Source organism: Cotesia typhae, unplaced genomic scaffold (assembly GCF_013202065.1).
Source record: "Cotesia typhae breed Kobodo isofemale line unplaced genomic scaffold, CoteBio_Ctyphae contig_44, whole genome shotgun sequence".
NCBI lineage: Eukaryota > Metazoa > Arthropoda > Insecta > Hymenoptera > Braconidae > Cotesia > Cotesia typhae.
In genome coordinates, this window is record NW_027423753.1 from 6,703,173 (window position 1) to 6,718,095 (window position 14,923).

The 14,923-nt window shown below is 29.4% G+C and overlaps 1 protein-coding gene across 1 annotated transcript in view; it reads left to right on the plus strand.

Moving 5' to 3' along the window:
• LOC141528598 (methylmalonic aciduria and homocystinuria type D homolog, mitochondrial) overlaps positions 1-13,941 on the plus strand; it is a 33,573-nt gene extending 19,632 nt beyond the window's left edge. Inside the window, exon 4 of the mRNA XM_074244738.1 lies at positions 13,650-13,941. Within this exon, the coding sequence (XP_074100839.1) occupies positions 13,650-13,723 (74 nt within the window). The 3' untranslated portion in view covers positions 13,724-13,941. The remainder of the gene's footprint in view (positions 1-13,649) is intronic.
• Positions 13,942-14,923: the final 982 nt, after the last annotated feature.

Sequence of the window (14,923 nt, forward strand, 5' to 3'; positions counted from 1 at the left end):
TTTGTAATAACTTCGAAATTTTTTATCAGATCAATTTTTTTGTTCTAAATTTTTTATAGAGCTTAAAAAACTACATCGATTGCCGCCAACCGCGTGAAAATCGGTTGATTCATTCGAAAATTATAACAGTTTAAAAATTCAAAAAATAGTGTTTTATTAAACTTCTATCAGACTTTTGAGCTTAGAGAGCTCAAAACTACATGAAAATTATATTCTTGAGCTCTTCGAGTTTAAAAACGTAATAAGCGCAATTTTGAGCGCTTAATTACGAAAGAAGTGGGAAGTTGCAGGTATGGCCTTCAGGATCAACCGTTTTCCTAATTTTTTTTGTAAAAAAACGGTCAAAATTGTAGTTTTAAGCAAATATATGATCAACTGCAATACACAGATGAGTAAATCCTTCGTAGTAGTATATAGTTAAGACCAATGGATAAAAAAAGTCAATCAGTAGATTCCTACGTGCTATAAATCTTTAATTATTTAAAAGTTAATTAACATTCTCCGCTAGGTAATGTTTTTATTGATCCGTCATATTGCTTGCCGTTAAAAGCTGTATTACGCATGCGCAGCACGCGCGCGCACCTACTCAAATTCAAACGCTGAGAAATAACTCTAGACTTTTTCAGTAAACTATATTTTTATTCAAAGAAAAAAATTAAATAGTTTAGAAATTTTTACATCAATAATTAAAAATTAATTAAGAAATTCTTATTTTTAATTTTATTAAGAAAAATTTCACTCAATAAAGTATATTTAAAGTAAATAATTATTTTTATAACAAAATGCTATATACTAGGGTGCTTTTTTTTAACTATTTTTTTTTTGTTTTTCGGTCTCATCGTGAAACTTTGTTGCATGTACCCAAAAAAAAATTTCCTGAAAGTTTGGGCCCTTAATATTAATTTTAAGTTGAAACGGAATGAGACTCTTTTGACAAAGTCCACTCGTTCTCTTTGGTCACCCCTTAATTTATTTAGGGCGCCACTGGATTTTTAGACACAGTATCCAGAAACTGGACCAGAGCATGGAGTATGTTCTGCAGGGTCGTGAGAGATTGCTGGGAAGGAAACAGAAATTATCAAAGAAATTCATTTTATAAGAAATTTTATTTAACCAACCCCATTACAATAATATTCCCCTTACAATTAATTAACACTTAATACTAAATCCTATTCCCGTTTGGACGACGGTTTCCTATCATAGTTATTTATTCCCGACGGTACCCTCTTATGGAGCGACCATACCGCGGTTTCTATCATAGTTACTTATTCCCGACGATACCCTCTTATGGAGCGACCATACCGCGGTTTCTAATTATTTTCCACCATTTTCCATATTTCCATAATTTTCCATATTTCACAATTTTCCATATTTCATAATTTTCCATATTTCACAGTTTGATAGTTCCTAATTTTCATAATTTTCTAATTTTCCACACGCACCCACAATGTAATTATTATCATTGAAACACACTAATTAAAATTTCCATACTTTGTTAATTACTTTTCTAAGATTATTATTTACTTTTATTTTTCAAATTAAATCTGATTAGTAAATTTTCTAAATCCAAATTAAATTTCAATTACCAAATTTTCTCTTGAATCAATTTTCCATTCATTCCCAATCCAAATTCCTAACGCGATTAATTTCCTTATTAAAATTCTTAACTAATTTACTGCCGTGGTCTTAATAATACGACAATAAATATTTAATACCAAGAAGTCTTCGTATCGTATTAATAGATTAAAATCTGACGACAGAGGTCTTTATAATCTGTCGACGAAATATTCGTTACGCCCTTGTATCTTACAAATTTATTTTCCCTTTGTCGATTTTATTTCGCCATATTTTATAATATGATTCTACTAAATTACTTTAATTAATTTCCTTAAAATTAGTTTAGCTTCATTTTATTAATTGTTTTCTTCGAATTTCATTTTGCCGAATTTTGTAATTTTATTTTATTTACTTTAATTGTTTTAATTTTGTCCAAATTATTTAGTCAGAGTTAACTAATTGATTTATTCAATTTTAATCTCCGAATTAAGAAATTGACAATTGATTTTATTTTATTTAATTTTAACGAAATTATTTTATTTGTCTCTGAATAACTGAGTTTATTTTATTTTTACTAAATTACTTTATTTTACTTTTGTGTTATTTGAATCTTAGAATTTATTTTATTTTAATTTTGGGGATTATATTTCACTTTATAACGCCTTGAGATTTTTAGTCTCGATCTTGTGTGTCCTTTACTCAGCGTTTTAGCTCGAGACAAGATGGCGGACCCTCTCCCAAACTTTTGTCGAATTTTTCTTTAAGTGAAATTTACAACTAATTTATTTTTTACTTTTATCTAAATGAATTTAACAATTAATTTTAAAATTATTTTCTGATTGTAATTTTACTTTTGTTTTATTCTACACAGTCAAAATTCGTTCCAAATTATTTATGTTGATTTTAACTAATTTTTACTTCTGATGATTTTACTAAAACATTTTACTGAAATTATTTCCATGATTTTAATTGACACAAAATTAACTGATTTTACTCAAACTCAATTACCAGAGATCAAACTTTTCACGTGACACCGAAATCATGAATTAACAAACTGAAATCATTCCTACACGGAAAGAAAACTGTATGAAAAATTACGGTAAAAACATCGTAATTTTTAGTACAGAATATTGTAATGCCGGACCTAAACTCAAACATCGTAATTTTTACGATGGAATATCGTAAATTTCTATCACTTAAATTAAAAAGAAGCTTAGGTTACCGAAAAAAAAAATTCTGCATCACCGAGGAATCGAACCCGGAGACCTCTCCGCCACAAGTCCAAGGTTTATCCCCTCACGCTATCAGAGGCATATCTAAATTTTATGTTCAGTCACATAATAAGACCCTCCATACTAGGGTGGGTCAAAAAAATCGAATAATTTATTTTTGACTTTATACTCTGAAAAATAGGTTCGTAGACACCTAAAAAGAATTCTCTCCAAGTATAAGCTCTTAATTATAACGGGAAGGTCCTCCGCTTTGCGGGTTTCTAATTTTTTCGAATAATCAGATAAAAAAATTTATATCTCGCTTCCAACTGCTTGGAAAAATATTCCGTGGCATAGATTTTGTGAGAAATTGAATGCTTTACAAAAAGGTCTCTTATGACTTTTTCAAAAACTCAACCGATTAAAAGATATTCATAGTTGAAGTTTGGCTATTTTAAGGAAAATATTCGTTTTTATTATGAATTTTATAAGTCGATGAAAAAAATTATTTCGGATTGCGGAACTCATGATTTTGTAGGAAATTTACTGCTCTACAAAAATGGTCTCTTATGATTTTTGATTAAGTGAAGCCGTTACGAGATATTCATCGTCAAACATTAACGAATATCAATATTTCCAGTTTTTGATCAATAATTCGATAAATTTTAATTTAAACTATGAGTTTCAGGAAAATTTACATAAATTTGAGTTTCGATCGATAAAAAAATGTTATAATAAGTTAGATAAAGAATTATTGGAATTATCATTGATTTTCCTTGGAGAAATGCCTCAAGAAAAGATTTCTTTCAAACGTCCTGGTGCTGTTCATCATGCTAGATGGATGGCTAAGGCCATTTATAGTTTGAAAATGTATCTATTCAGAGATGAATTCAAACTCTCTCAGAAAGAATTGCATGGTCTTCGTCATTTCTGTATTTTTATAGTCACATTGTATTTAAAAGCTTGGTTTTCATCAACTTCTGCAACAACTGCTGCTTATCATGACTTGCAGTTTATGAAAAATTTATTGGAGTACAAAAATATCAATCCTTTGATTTCTTCAGCTACGTGTGAAAAAATGATTTCGCACTTATGGTATTTGAGCGATGAACTTGCCATTTTATCACTGTTTGACGATGGCGTTCCATTAGAAGTAAAAAAAGTATTGTTGAAGCTGTTAATACTCGTGAAGGTACAGATTCTAAAGCTAAAAGATTTGTAATTGCTAAAAAGATTTGAATTCATTGGCGCAGAGAACTCTGAGTGACTTTGTGTCTAAAAAGTCATTAAATCTTTTCAAAATCTTCGATCTACCGTATGACTTTCTTGATGTCGATGTTGAATTATGGCCTACTAATGAGAGTTATCTCGAAAATAAAGAATACTTTCAACAACTAAAAGTTGTCAATGATTCAGCAGAGCGAGCTGTTGCATTAGTCAGTGAATATAATCAATGCTTGACAAAAATGAAGAACAATTCCAGTACTTATTGCAAGTTGTCAAAGAACATCAAAAACATTCCCAAATTGTAATAAAAGAAATTATTTATAGTAATAGCGTACTGTTATGTTAAAAATATAGACAATTATATTGCAATTGATAATTCAATAAAAAATTTATCTATAAAAAAGTTAAATACTGGTTGTTTCTCACTTGATTCAATACTTTTCATATTAAATTTGACAAAGAAATATGTCATTCACTTCAAATTAAACTAATCATTGGCTATATGTCGAAAAAAATGCTCTAATTTCTTGTTTTAATGCAATCAAACAAGCTCAAGACTGAAAACAATATTAAAAAAATTGTTTATAACATTTCTTTATCAATCGAAACTCAAATTTATGTAAATTTTCCTGAAACTCATAGTTTAAATTAAAATTTATCGAATTATTGATCAAAAACTGGAAATATTGATATTCGTTAATGTTTGACGATGAATATCTCGTAACGGCTTCACTTAATCAATAAACCATTTTTGTAGAGCAGTAAATTTCCTACAAAATCATGAGTTTCGCAATCCGAAATAATTTTTTTTCATCGACTTATAAAATTCATAATAAAAACGAATATTTTCCTTAAAATAGCCAAACTTCAACTATGAATATCTTTTAATCGGTTGAGTTTTTGAAAAAGTCATAAGAGACCTTTTTTGTAAAGCATTCAATTTCTCACAAAATCTATGCCACGGAATATTTTTCCAAGCAGTTGGAAGCGAGATATAAATTTTTTTATCTGATTATTCGAAAAAAATAGAAACCCGCAAAGCGGAGGACCTTCCCGTTATAATTAAGAGCTTATACTTGGAGAGAATTCTTTTTAGGTGTCTACGAACCTATTTTTCAGAGTATAAAGTCAAAAATAAATTATTCGATTTTTTTGACCCACCCTACTCCATACAGTAATTGGTCATCTTTTGGTGGTGGCGCCGCAAACTACTAGACTTTCTTTTATTAAAACATATAGTATGCGTCCTTATTCACTTGCTCTTACAGAAAAAAAAATGTACTAAATAAGATCGTAATTTTCAATAATTCAAATTGTATTCTGTAGATGGCAGCATCGTAAAAATCAAGATACTAAAAGTATAGTCCTGGATTACGATATTACTATTGTAATTTTTCATATAATTTTTTTTTCCGTGTAGTAAGATTAATCCAGATCCTGCCTACGTGTTTAATTAATAACCCGAAATAAGTCCTGGTATCATTATATAATAATTTGCATTTTATTTCTGACTTGTTCTTCAATTTGTTCTTAATTTTAACCTGACTTTTATTCGAACTTTATTCTAATTAGTTTATCAAATTTTGTTCTTAAACACTTTGTTCATTACTTCTTAATATTCGGTTAAATTAATTCTTAAACGGTTAAATAAATTACTTAAATTTTGGTTAAACTTTGGTTGAAACCTTTCTTAAATTTTGTTAAATGAATTCATCAATTTTGGTTAAACTAACGAGTACTTAAATTTTGCTTAGACCAATTACTTAAATTTTGGTAAAATTAATTAATTAAATTTTTATTATTTAATGATTGTGACCGAACGCGAAATGGCGATAACCTTCAGCATGTCATATAGATTTAAGAAGTAAAGCAATTGAAAGAAGAAAAAGCGCCATATAATTCGCCAGCTGAAATGGAAGTAGATTTCCGATCCAAATAAAATTACAGCACTGATTAAGTCAAATATTCCTATCATTTTCACCGATTCCCTTGCACCTAGATTAGTGCAATATCAAATTTTATAATAGGCTTAGTGAAATAGGGCGTAATTTTAAGTCTGCACAAACGTTATAGTACTCTAACTAAAGCTTATTTGAATAGCTTAGAGACGCAACTTACAGAAATTTGATAAATTATTGTATTTAAAAGTTATTCAGGGAAAAAACCGAAAAAATATGAAATTTCGTTAATTTAAAAATTAAAAATTGCTGTCATTTCGGAACTAATATAGACCAATTAAGCCTATCTTTGAACTTAACCTTTCTATCTATCTGCAAAAAAATTATGGTAAAGCATTGGTAAGGACCCGTTGTAGACACTATCGTCGTGACAAGCTGCGTGTATCATCCACACACATTTAACAGAAGCTTTGTTTAGACATTTCCGGCCGTGAGATATCTCCATATCAGAAATGAGTTGAGGTGAGTCAGAAAATAGCAAAATTTTTCGAAAGTTCTGTCATGAAGACAAATTTAAAAGTTAGATTTCTATGAAAGCTACCAAAAAGAAAGAAAAAGAAAAAAAAAAGAAAGCGTTAAGTTCTAAAAAGAGTGGGATTTTTGTGCTCTGTTACAGAGTGTATTTGTTTTTGAATAAAGTTGTACAAACAACTAAAATAAATTTTTTATTAAATACAAATTAGTGCCATTTATATCTTCTAAACAACATAATAAAATCAGAAATGACAAATCTTATTTATTGTTCAGGTTCGTCTACATCTCGATATGGCCAAATCAGCCCTGATCAGGCCATGTCAAGTCTGTTGTAGCCGATTTCCATATCAGGTCTAATATGAACGGTCCATATCAGGCCATATCAGGTCTAATCAGAATATTTTTCACAAGAAGTTCGTCAAAATTGATTGATTTGTTTCTGAGATATTTAATCTAAAAAAAAAAAAAAAAATCAAGAAAGCGTGGTTTTTTGATGTTTATAAATTTTTAACTCTTCTAGTCTACTCAACAAAAGCGAAAACTATGACTAAATCAAATACCGCATTCAAAATTACGATCGAAGTGTCATTGGATGCGAATTTTATGCAGATATGTTTTACGGTTTGTTTCATCTCTCGCAAACAGTTAGATAATAAGTTATAAACGAATTAGTTAAAAAAAAAAAAACGGAGTTTGTTTTTTGCAAATATCTCGGAAACATTTGCAATTATCAAAAATTTGAAAAAAAATCCAACGCGAACAGACAATTTCCGATGAAGTAGTCCTACCTCCTCAAAATGTAGTGCTAATATCAATCATTTTAATTCAGCGTGTAACGGATTGATTCCTGCTACATGGTCATCCCTTTTTTTAATTTTAAAATTTAAGTGCGCCACTGGAATTTTTATCACGGTTTCCAGAAGCGGTCCAAGTAAGAGAGATATCAAAAGGTTGAGAAAAATTATAATTAGGTTGACAAAAATAATTGCAATTCTTTTAAATATAAATTTTAAATTTATTCCACTAACTTTTAATATAATCAAATATTATCTCACACACACACTCTTATAAAATATCAAAATTTTCTTAATCCTGACAGTACCCACATATGGAGCGTCTATACTTCAGTTTCTAACAAAATCGCGCTGTCTACCGGACCCTCACGCTCTAAGACTCTAGATTTGACCTTGGGTGGTCGCCCGGACCCCCCCCCCTGCCCAAGGTTCAAACCGTCCTCTTTGAGCTCTTTCGCTGTTGCCCGAACCCTCACTACGGGACTAAGGAATCTTAACTAAGTCTTAACAATATTTTAATTTTGAAAATGGCTCTTAGGTTAATAATTGAATTTATTTTTCGTAACGGAATGGTTTGGAAATCAACGTATTTTTGAATGAAACTTGCAGAAATGTAAAAAAAAATTTTTCTTTAAACTAAAAATTTTTTTGGACTTGGAAAAAAAAACAGAATTTTTATTATACGCCCTTATGGCATCCGAGATGGGTCCCCGGAGCCATAAGGGCGTATAAAATTTTTTTTTGCATTTCTGCATATTTCGGACGAAAATACGTCGATTTCCGAAAAAAATTTTTTTATATGCCCTTATGGCATCCGGAACGCGATATGTATATAAGAGATTTTTTAAGTATATAGTGACTCATCACGATATCTGTGAAACTATAAGGTGTAGACTTGAAATTTGGTAAGAATATTATTTTTTGCCATGTAGAGGCCAGCTAAGAGCGGATTTTAAAAAATTCCTCCTCCAAACGGGTTTGCGGGGGCGTTAACAATAAGAAATTTCCGTTTTTAAACTATAACTCCTATAGACTCCAAATTTGGTATGAATCTTCTGTAAGAGATGTCGAAATAGTCTATGAACGAATTTGATGATAGATCACCCCCAGGGTATTGCGGGGGTGGGTATTAACGATGAAAATTTTTAATTTTCAAACTATAGCTTCTACAGACTCCAAATTTGGTAGGAATCTTCTACAAGTGATGGAAAAATAATTTATGAACAAATTTTATGATAACTCACGCCACAGAAGGTTGCCAGGGTGGGTGTTAACAATGAAAATTTGAAATTTCCGAGCTGTAGCTCCTTTAAGCTCCAAATTTGGTAAGAATCCTCTGCATGTGATGTAAGAATGATCTGAGAGCGGATTTTATGACAACCTACTCCCAATATAAATTGCGGGGGTAGGTGTTAACAATTCAGATTTTTAATTTTCAAGCTATAGCTTCTAAAAGCTGTAAATTTGGTAGAAACCTTTTAGTTGTCAAGTAGAGGTCATCTAAAAACGGATTTCAAAAAATCCTACTTCCGATAGGGATTGCGAAGGTAGGTGTTAGAATCTAAAAATTTAATTTCCAAACTGTAACTTCTACAGATTTCAAATTAGGTGGGAATCTTCGCGTATGGTGTCAAGTTCAGCTAAGAATGGATTTTTTAGAATTACAACCCCAAAAGGGATTGCGGGGGCGTTAATAATAAAAATTTTTCATTTTCAAACAATAGGTTCTATGGACATGAAATTATGTTGGAATCGTTTATTTATAATGTAGAAATCATCTCAAATAGGATCTTACGAAATTCCTCCTCCACATAAGAAAATGGGAGTGATAATTGTCAACAAATTCATGTTGTTCAAATACAGTTTCTACAGATAAAAAATTCAATAGAATCTCAAGAGAAACAGGAAATTACTGGGATGGCCTCCGGGGTCAACCGATTTAAATATTTTTCTTTCTTAATAATTATATTTTCTCACAACAATCGTCTCTTTGGCAGCGGAGAAAAAATTATTGTAAGGTTTTCAAAATTCAACTTTACATGCAGCTTTTCAGTCAACAGACTAAGGATTTTAAATACATTTTATTTTTGCTGATCGCATAACCGATGAATTGTTTTTATTACGGAATCGCGGGCTTGTAACAAATTGAAATAAATGCATTTTCTGAACACTTGAGACGTGGAAAAGAAATTTGGCTGCTTATTTTAAGAAAATGCGTAACAAAATGTACAACTAATTTTTTATGAAAAATTGATGTCACCGAGGAAATTTTAATTTACGGCAAAATTCGTCGCACTTTAAACTAGGCAGATTTCAACTTCACTTATTAGACCTGCAATTACTTTTACTGAAACTTTCAATGATTATTTCAAATTTTGTTATTTGTGTCAATTTTTTTAACTTTCCGCTCAGAAAATCAAAGATTTCCAAAAATCGGGAAGTTATAGTTTTCACCCCACTGTGTGTGTGTGTGTGTGTGTGTGTGTGTGTGTGTGTGTGTGTGTGTCAACTTCCAAAACTAATCCGCCCTTAAGCTTGTAAAACCACGTTGATCGCCGCTAATCCGGTCAAAATAGGTTGATTCGTTCGGGAGATATCGTAAACGAAAGAAAACCGAAAAAAGTGTTTTTCTTACATTATTTCGACATTTCTTTCCGGATCGTTTTTGATGAAATAGAATAATCATTAGAGCGTAAAAAACCGCGTAGAAAGCATTCTAAAGCTTTTTTTTGAGCTCGGAGAGTCAAAATAACACATAAATCGTATTTATTAGCTCGAAGAGCTCCAAAACGTCATAAGTGCAATTTCAAGCGTTTAGATATAGAATTGGCGGGAAGTTGCAGGGATGGCCTTCAGGGTCAACCGTTTTCCTAATTTTTTTTATTTTAAAATTAATAGAGATAAAGAGCTACAAATGTTATAACTAAGCATTTCAATATTATTGTTCACTCTATGAATCAATTTTCTTGGAAACTAGTAGTGATCCTATCCTTGATTATTACTAAGAGCAGGTGATTGTTGTCTTATAATATGAGGTTAAATTTTACGTTTTTTTATTTATAAAACATTGTTAATTACATAAATAATGAATATTGAATTCAAGATTTAGTAAATATAATATTGGTCAGTAACTAATGAATTAACTTTGTATGGTTAGTAATTAGTTTACGTTAGATATACGTACCCTGATTAAAAAAATCAATTGAAAAGAATTAAAACTATTTCAATTCTTTTTAATTCTGCTTAATTCCGATGGCCGCATTAAAAAGAATAGAAAATAATTCAAATACCGGTAATTTGAATTTTTTTTAATTTTTCGTGCAGTATTAAAATGAATTAAAAAAAATTCAAACTTCTCTCGTTTTAATTCATTCCAATTCTAACTATCATATTAAAAATAATTGAAAATAATTCAAACCCCGGTCATTTTAATTCTTTTCTATTCCTTATGTAGTATTGGAATGAATTCAAAAGAATTCAAATTTTTGAACTTATTTCAATTTCTTTTAATCATTCAGAATGTACCTGAAGTTCTGAACGTTTTTTTATGAACGAAAATAAAAAAAAAAATTTTTTTGCTTTTGAGACTGAAAATGATTTTTCAGTTGCAAAATGAGTCAAAGAGCCCGGGAAATAGTACATTGGATTCTCGAAATACCAAAACTAACCCTCCAGCCACCCCTAAAGACTTAGACATCTCAAAAAAAATAAAAAAAAATAGAAGGGTGTAAAAGGAGCGTTTAAAAAAATCGCAGCTTCAAACGACCCTTTGAACTATTTTTTTTGAATTTTTTTTCAAATTTCTATGTCTTTGGGGTGGCTCGAAAGGTAGTTCCGGGGGAGTTATTGGCTTGATTATTTTTTATAGTCTGTGGGGGTGTCAAAGAAGTTTTTAAAAAAAATCGTAGCTTCAAACGACCCTTTGAACTATTTTTTAAAAATTTTTTTTCAAATTTTTAAGTCTTTGGGGTGGCTCGAAGGGTAGTTCCGGGGGAGTTATCGGCTTGATTATTTTTTGTAGTCTGTGGGGGTGTAAAAAGAGTATTTGAAAAAAAGTACAGCTTCAAACGACCCTTTGAACTATTTTTTTTTGAATTTTTTTTTAGATGTCTAAGTCTTAGGGGTGGCTGGAGGAGTAGTTTTGGTATTTTGAGAATCCAGTATACTATTTTCCGGGCTCTTTGACTTATTTTGAAACTGAAAAATCATTCTCAGTCTCAAAAGCAAAAAAATTTTTTTTTTGATTTTCGTTCATAAAAAAACTTTCAGAACTTCAGGTACATCATTCAGACAAAAAATAATTATAGAGTATATATCGCAATGGAAATTAATTGATAAGAATTAAAAAATAAGAATTCCGTTTAATTTTTCACTATTACAGGTACGGAAAGAAATACGGATCATTCACCGATTGGAATAAATTTAAAAAAATCGAAAATTTTGAATTCACTTATATTTGTTTTAATCAATAAAAAAATATAAATTATGGAGTATTTACTGATAGAAATTTATTAGAAAGAATTGAAAAGTTTTAATTCAATTTTATTTCTTTCAATCAATAAAAAAGAGAGGAATTATGAAGTATTTACCGATAGAAATGAATTGATAAGAATTAAAAGATATGAATTCCTTTCAATTTTCCTCTATTACAGGTGCGGAAAGAAATAGAGATCATTTACCGATTAAAATGAATTTAAAAAAATTGAAAGTTTTTAATTCATTTTAATTTTTTTCAAGCATACAAACAGAACAAATTTGAGAATTATTTACCGATAGAAATGAATTGATAAGAATCAAAAGATATGAATTCCTTTTAATTTTTTTCTATTACAGGTGCGGAAAGAAATAGAAATCATTTGCCGATTAAAGTGAATTAAAAAAAATTGAAAGTTTTTAATTCATTTTAATTTTTTTCAATCGTACACACAAAACAAAATTAAGGATTATTTACCAATAGAAATGAATTGAAAAGAATTCGAATTTGTTAATTCTTTTCAATTCTCAGCAATGCTGAAAATTCAAAAGTATTTACCGATTGAAATGAATTCAGTAAAATTAAAACCCGTGAATTTATTTCTATTCTTTTTAATAATTCGGGAAGCCAGAAATTGAAAAAGTATTTATTGATTGAATAGAATTGATTTGAATTTATTTTCTAGATACGACGAAAAAATCCAGGAATTAAAAGTATAGAAATGAATTCATTTTTCGTCATTTTCAATTCTTTTCAATTGATTTTTTTAATCAGGGTATGTTTGATAATATTCTGGTTATATTATTGTAAGCAAGAAATTTTTCGGTCTGAATCCCTTGGGTACCTAGGTTATACTGTCGTTTTGTGCTAACTCTTTTGGGTCAGTACCTACGATACTTAACGCTTAAAGTAGGAGTAAAAAAATGCTTCAAGTAAGTAAAATGACGTCGTATACTTAAAGACTTATGTACAGATGCCCAAGTGTCGCACACACGCAGGCATAAATTAAGGGATTATAATTTAGTAAAAATTTCAAATGGAAAAAAACTAGTTGTAAATAAAGTGTCCTTGCGAAGGATTAAAAAAAATTAATCATATACTAGAAGTTTCAAGATAATTGTTAGAGGCTCACAAGAAGTGTCGTAAATGATATCTAGAAAACACGTGGGAAAACTTTAAACTAGTTGTTATCAAATATACGCATACCTATAATTTCATATATTATTTTTCCGTACGCAACAATTATCTATATATGCTCTAAAATTATCGAAACATCCAGATAGATTAATTTTACTATTTTCATCTAATTGTGACTTATACTTTTTAAATTATTAATAACTTAGAAAAAAAATCTGAAAAAAGATTGACCCTGCAAACCATTCTTGGAACTTCCCAGTGTTCGAATTCTCAACGCTCGAAAAATTTTCTATTAAAAAATTTCGAAAGTTGCGATATTTCCTGATTCAATTAATTGTGTTTGATAAAGTTAGCGGCGTTCAACGCGGCTTTTTAATACGAAACAATTATTTCTTACCTGCGAAATAATCGGTTTAGAAATTTTAAAGTTACGCGAAAAAAAAATACTTTTTCAAATTTTTCTACAACGAAATTTCTGACACAAATCTACCGAGTTTACTGCAGTAGATAGAACCCTACTTTTGATAGAACCCTTTTGAATGTCGTGAAGCTCGTTTCAATCGGTCAAGCAGTTTAAAAGTTATGAGATACACATATACGCTCACACAGTTTTGTGGACTCGATCGTTAATTTATTTGATATTTCTACTTTTCTTACAATATTATATAGATTCTAATATATTTTATTTTAAGACAATACGGGTAATTCTATAGCTAGCGTCAATATAAATTTATCATGTACTTTTATGTTCTGTATTGGTTAAAAATAATTCGATTTTAATAAATTTGATTAATGTATTGATATTTTCAATTTTCAGGAAGTCTTTACACATCTGCTCCAGCAAGTATGGATTTCTTCAAAGATATTATGAGTGGTATGTCCGACCATTAAAACTTTAACCTCGAGTGGAACGCTAGCTATTGGAAATTGTTATATGAATAAATAAAGTACATCTATAGAAAAAAAAAAAAATTATATTCTCTATTTTTTGAACCATAAACTATTTTTAATTTATAAACAATTGCATGATCTTATGAGATATGCATTGGACATAAGAATAATAACAGTAACTATTTAAAGAAAATAATAAAAATTTACTCATGACAAAATGTTCTTCCTAGATAAAAGATTTTTCTTCATTAATTAACTTTTTTTTCATTCGTTTCAATGTACTCGCATGCTTCTCAACAATATAAATGATTGCTGTTACCTTAATAATATATAAAACAATAACAATAATTATAGTAACAGCAATAAAGTATTGTATATATAAATAGAAGACATAAGTTTCAAACCAAGTGTACAGTGTTTTCCGCTTGAAAAAATATCAGAAAAGCTCAAAAGTATCGATTTTCTATTTGCTTTGAAGTTATCGTTCTTGTTTTTTTTTCTCTTTTTATTATGATGCCAGTGAATAGACCAATAGGCTTGTGTCAAAATAATATTAAATTATTTTTAGAATATATGTGAAAATAATGTATGATTATTTCGAGTAATAATTCTTGTAACATAAAAAATTTTTATCCCATTAAAATGTTTTCCTCCAGTCACTGGCTATATAAAAGACTTTTACAACTACGATAACTTGTATAGACAGGATAGGATAAGAAGAAATGGTGCACAAAATCCTGTCGTATTTATATTGTTCAGTGAGTGAACATAAATTCGATCACACTGTGAAGATTATTTAGTACTCTCTGGGTGGCATTGAGTTTGACTACATAATATTTGACATTGTCATATCAAATCGAATTGCCAGTTTTTGTTTCGATCCACTCATCTATACTTAGGTTTGTAGAAATTAATTATATGCCTCACAATACGTAACACAACTAAATTATCAAACTATAAGAAGACTTTAATAATATACAGGAGGACGATTTCGATCCCTCTCCCTTCTTGCGTAAAATTCTATCTAGTTTCTTTATATAATTACATGATTGTAAAACAATCAGATATACCTTAATGCATACCAACAATACATATAATTCAACCTTAATTAAAGATTTTCATTTTTTAAAAGATAATCATTTAAATGATACTGTTATTATTAAATTTAAATTACAAATATATCATCGTAACTAGCTGTTA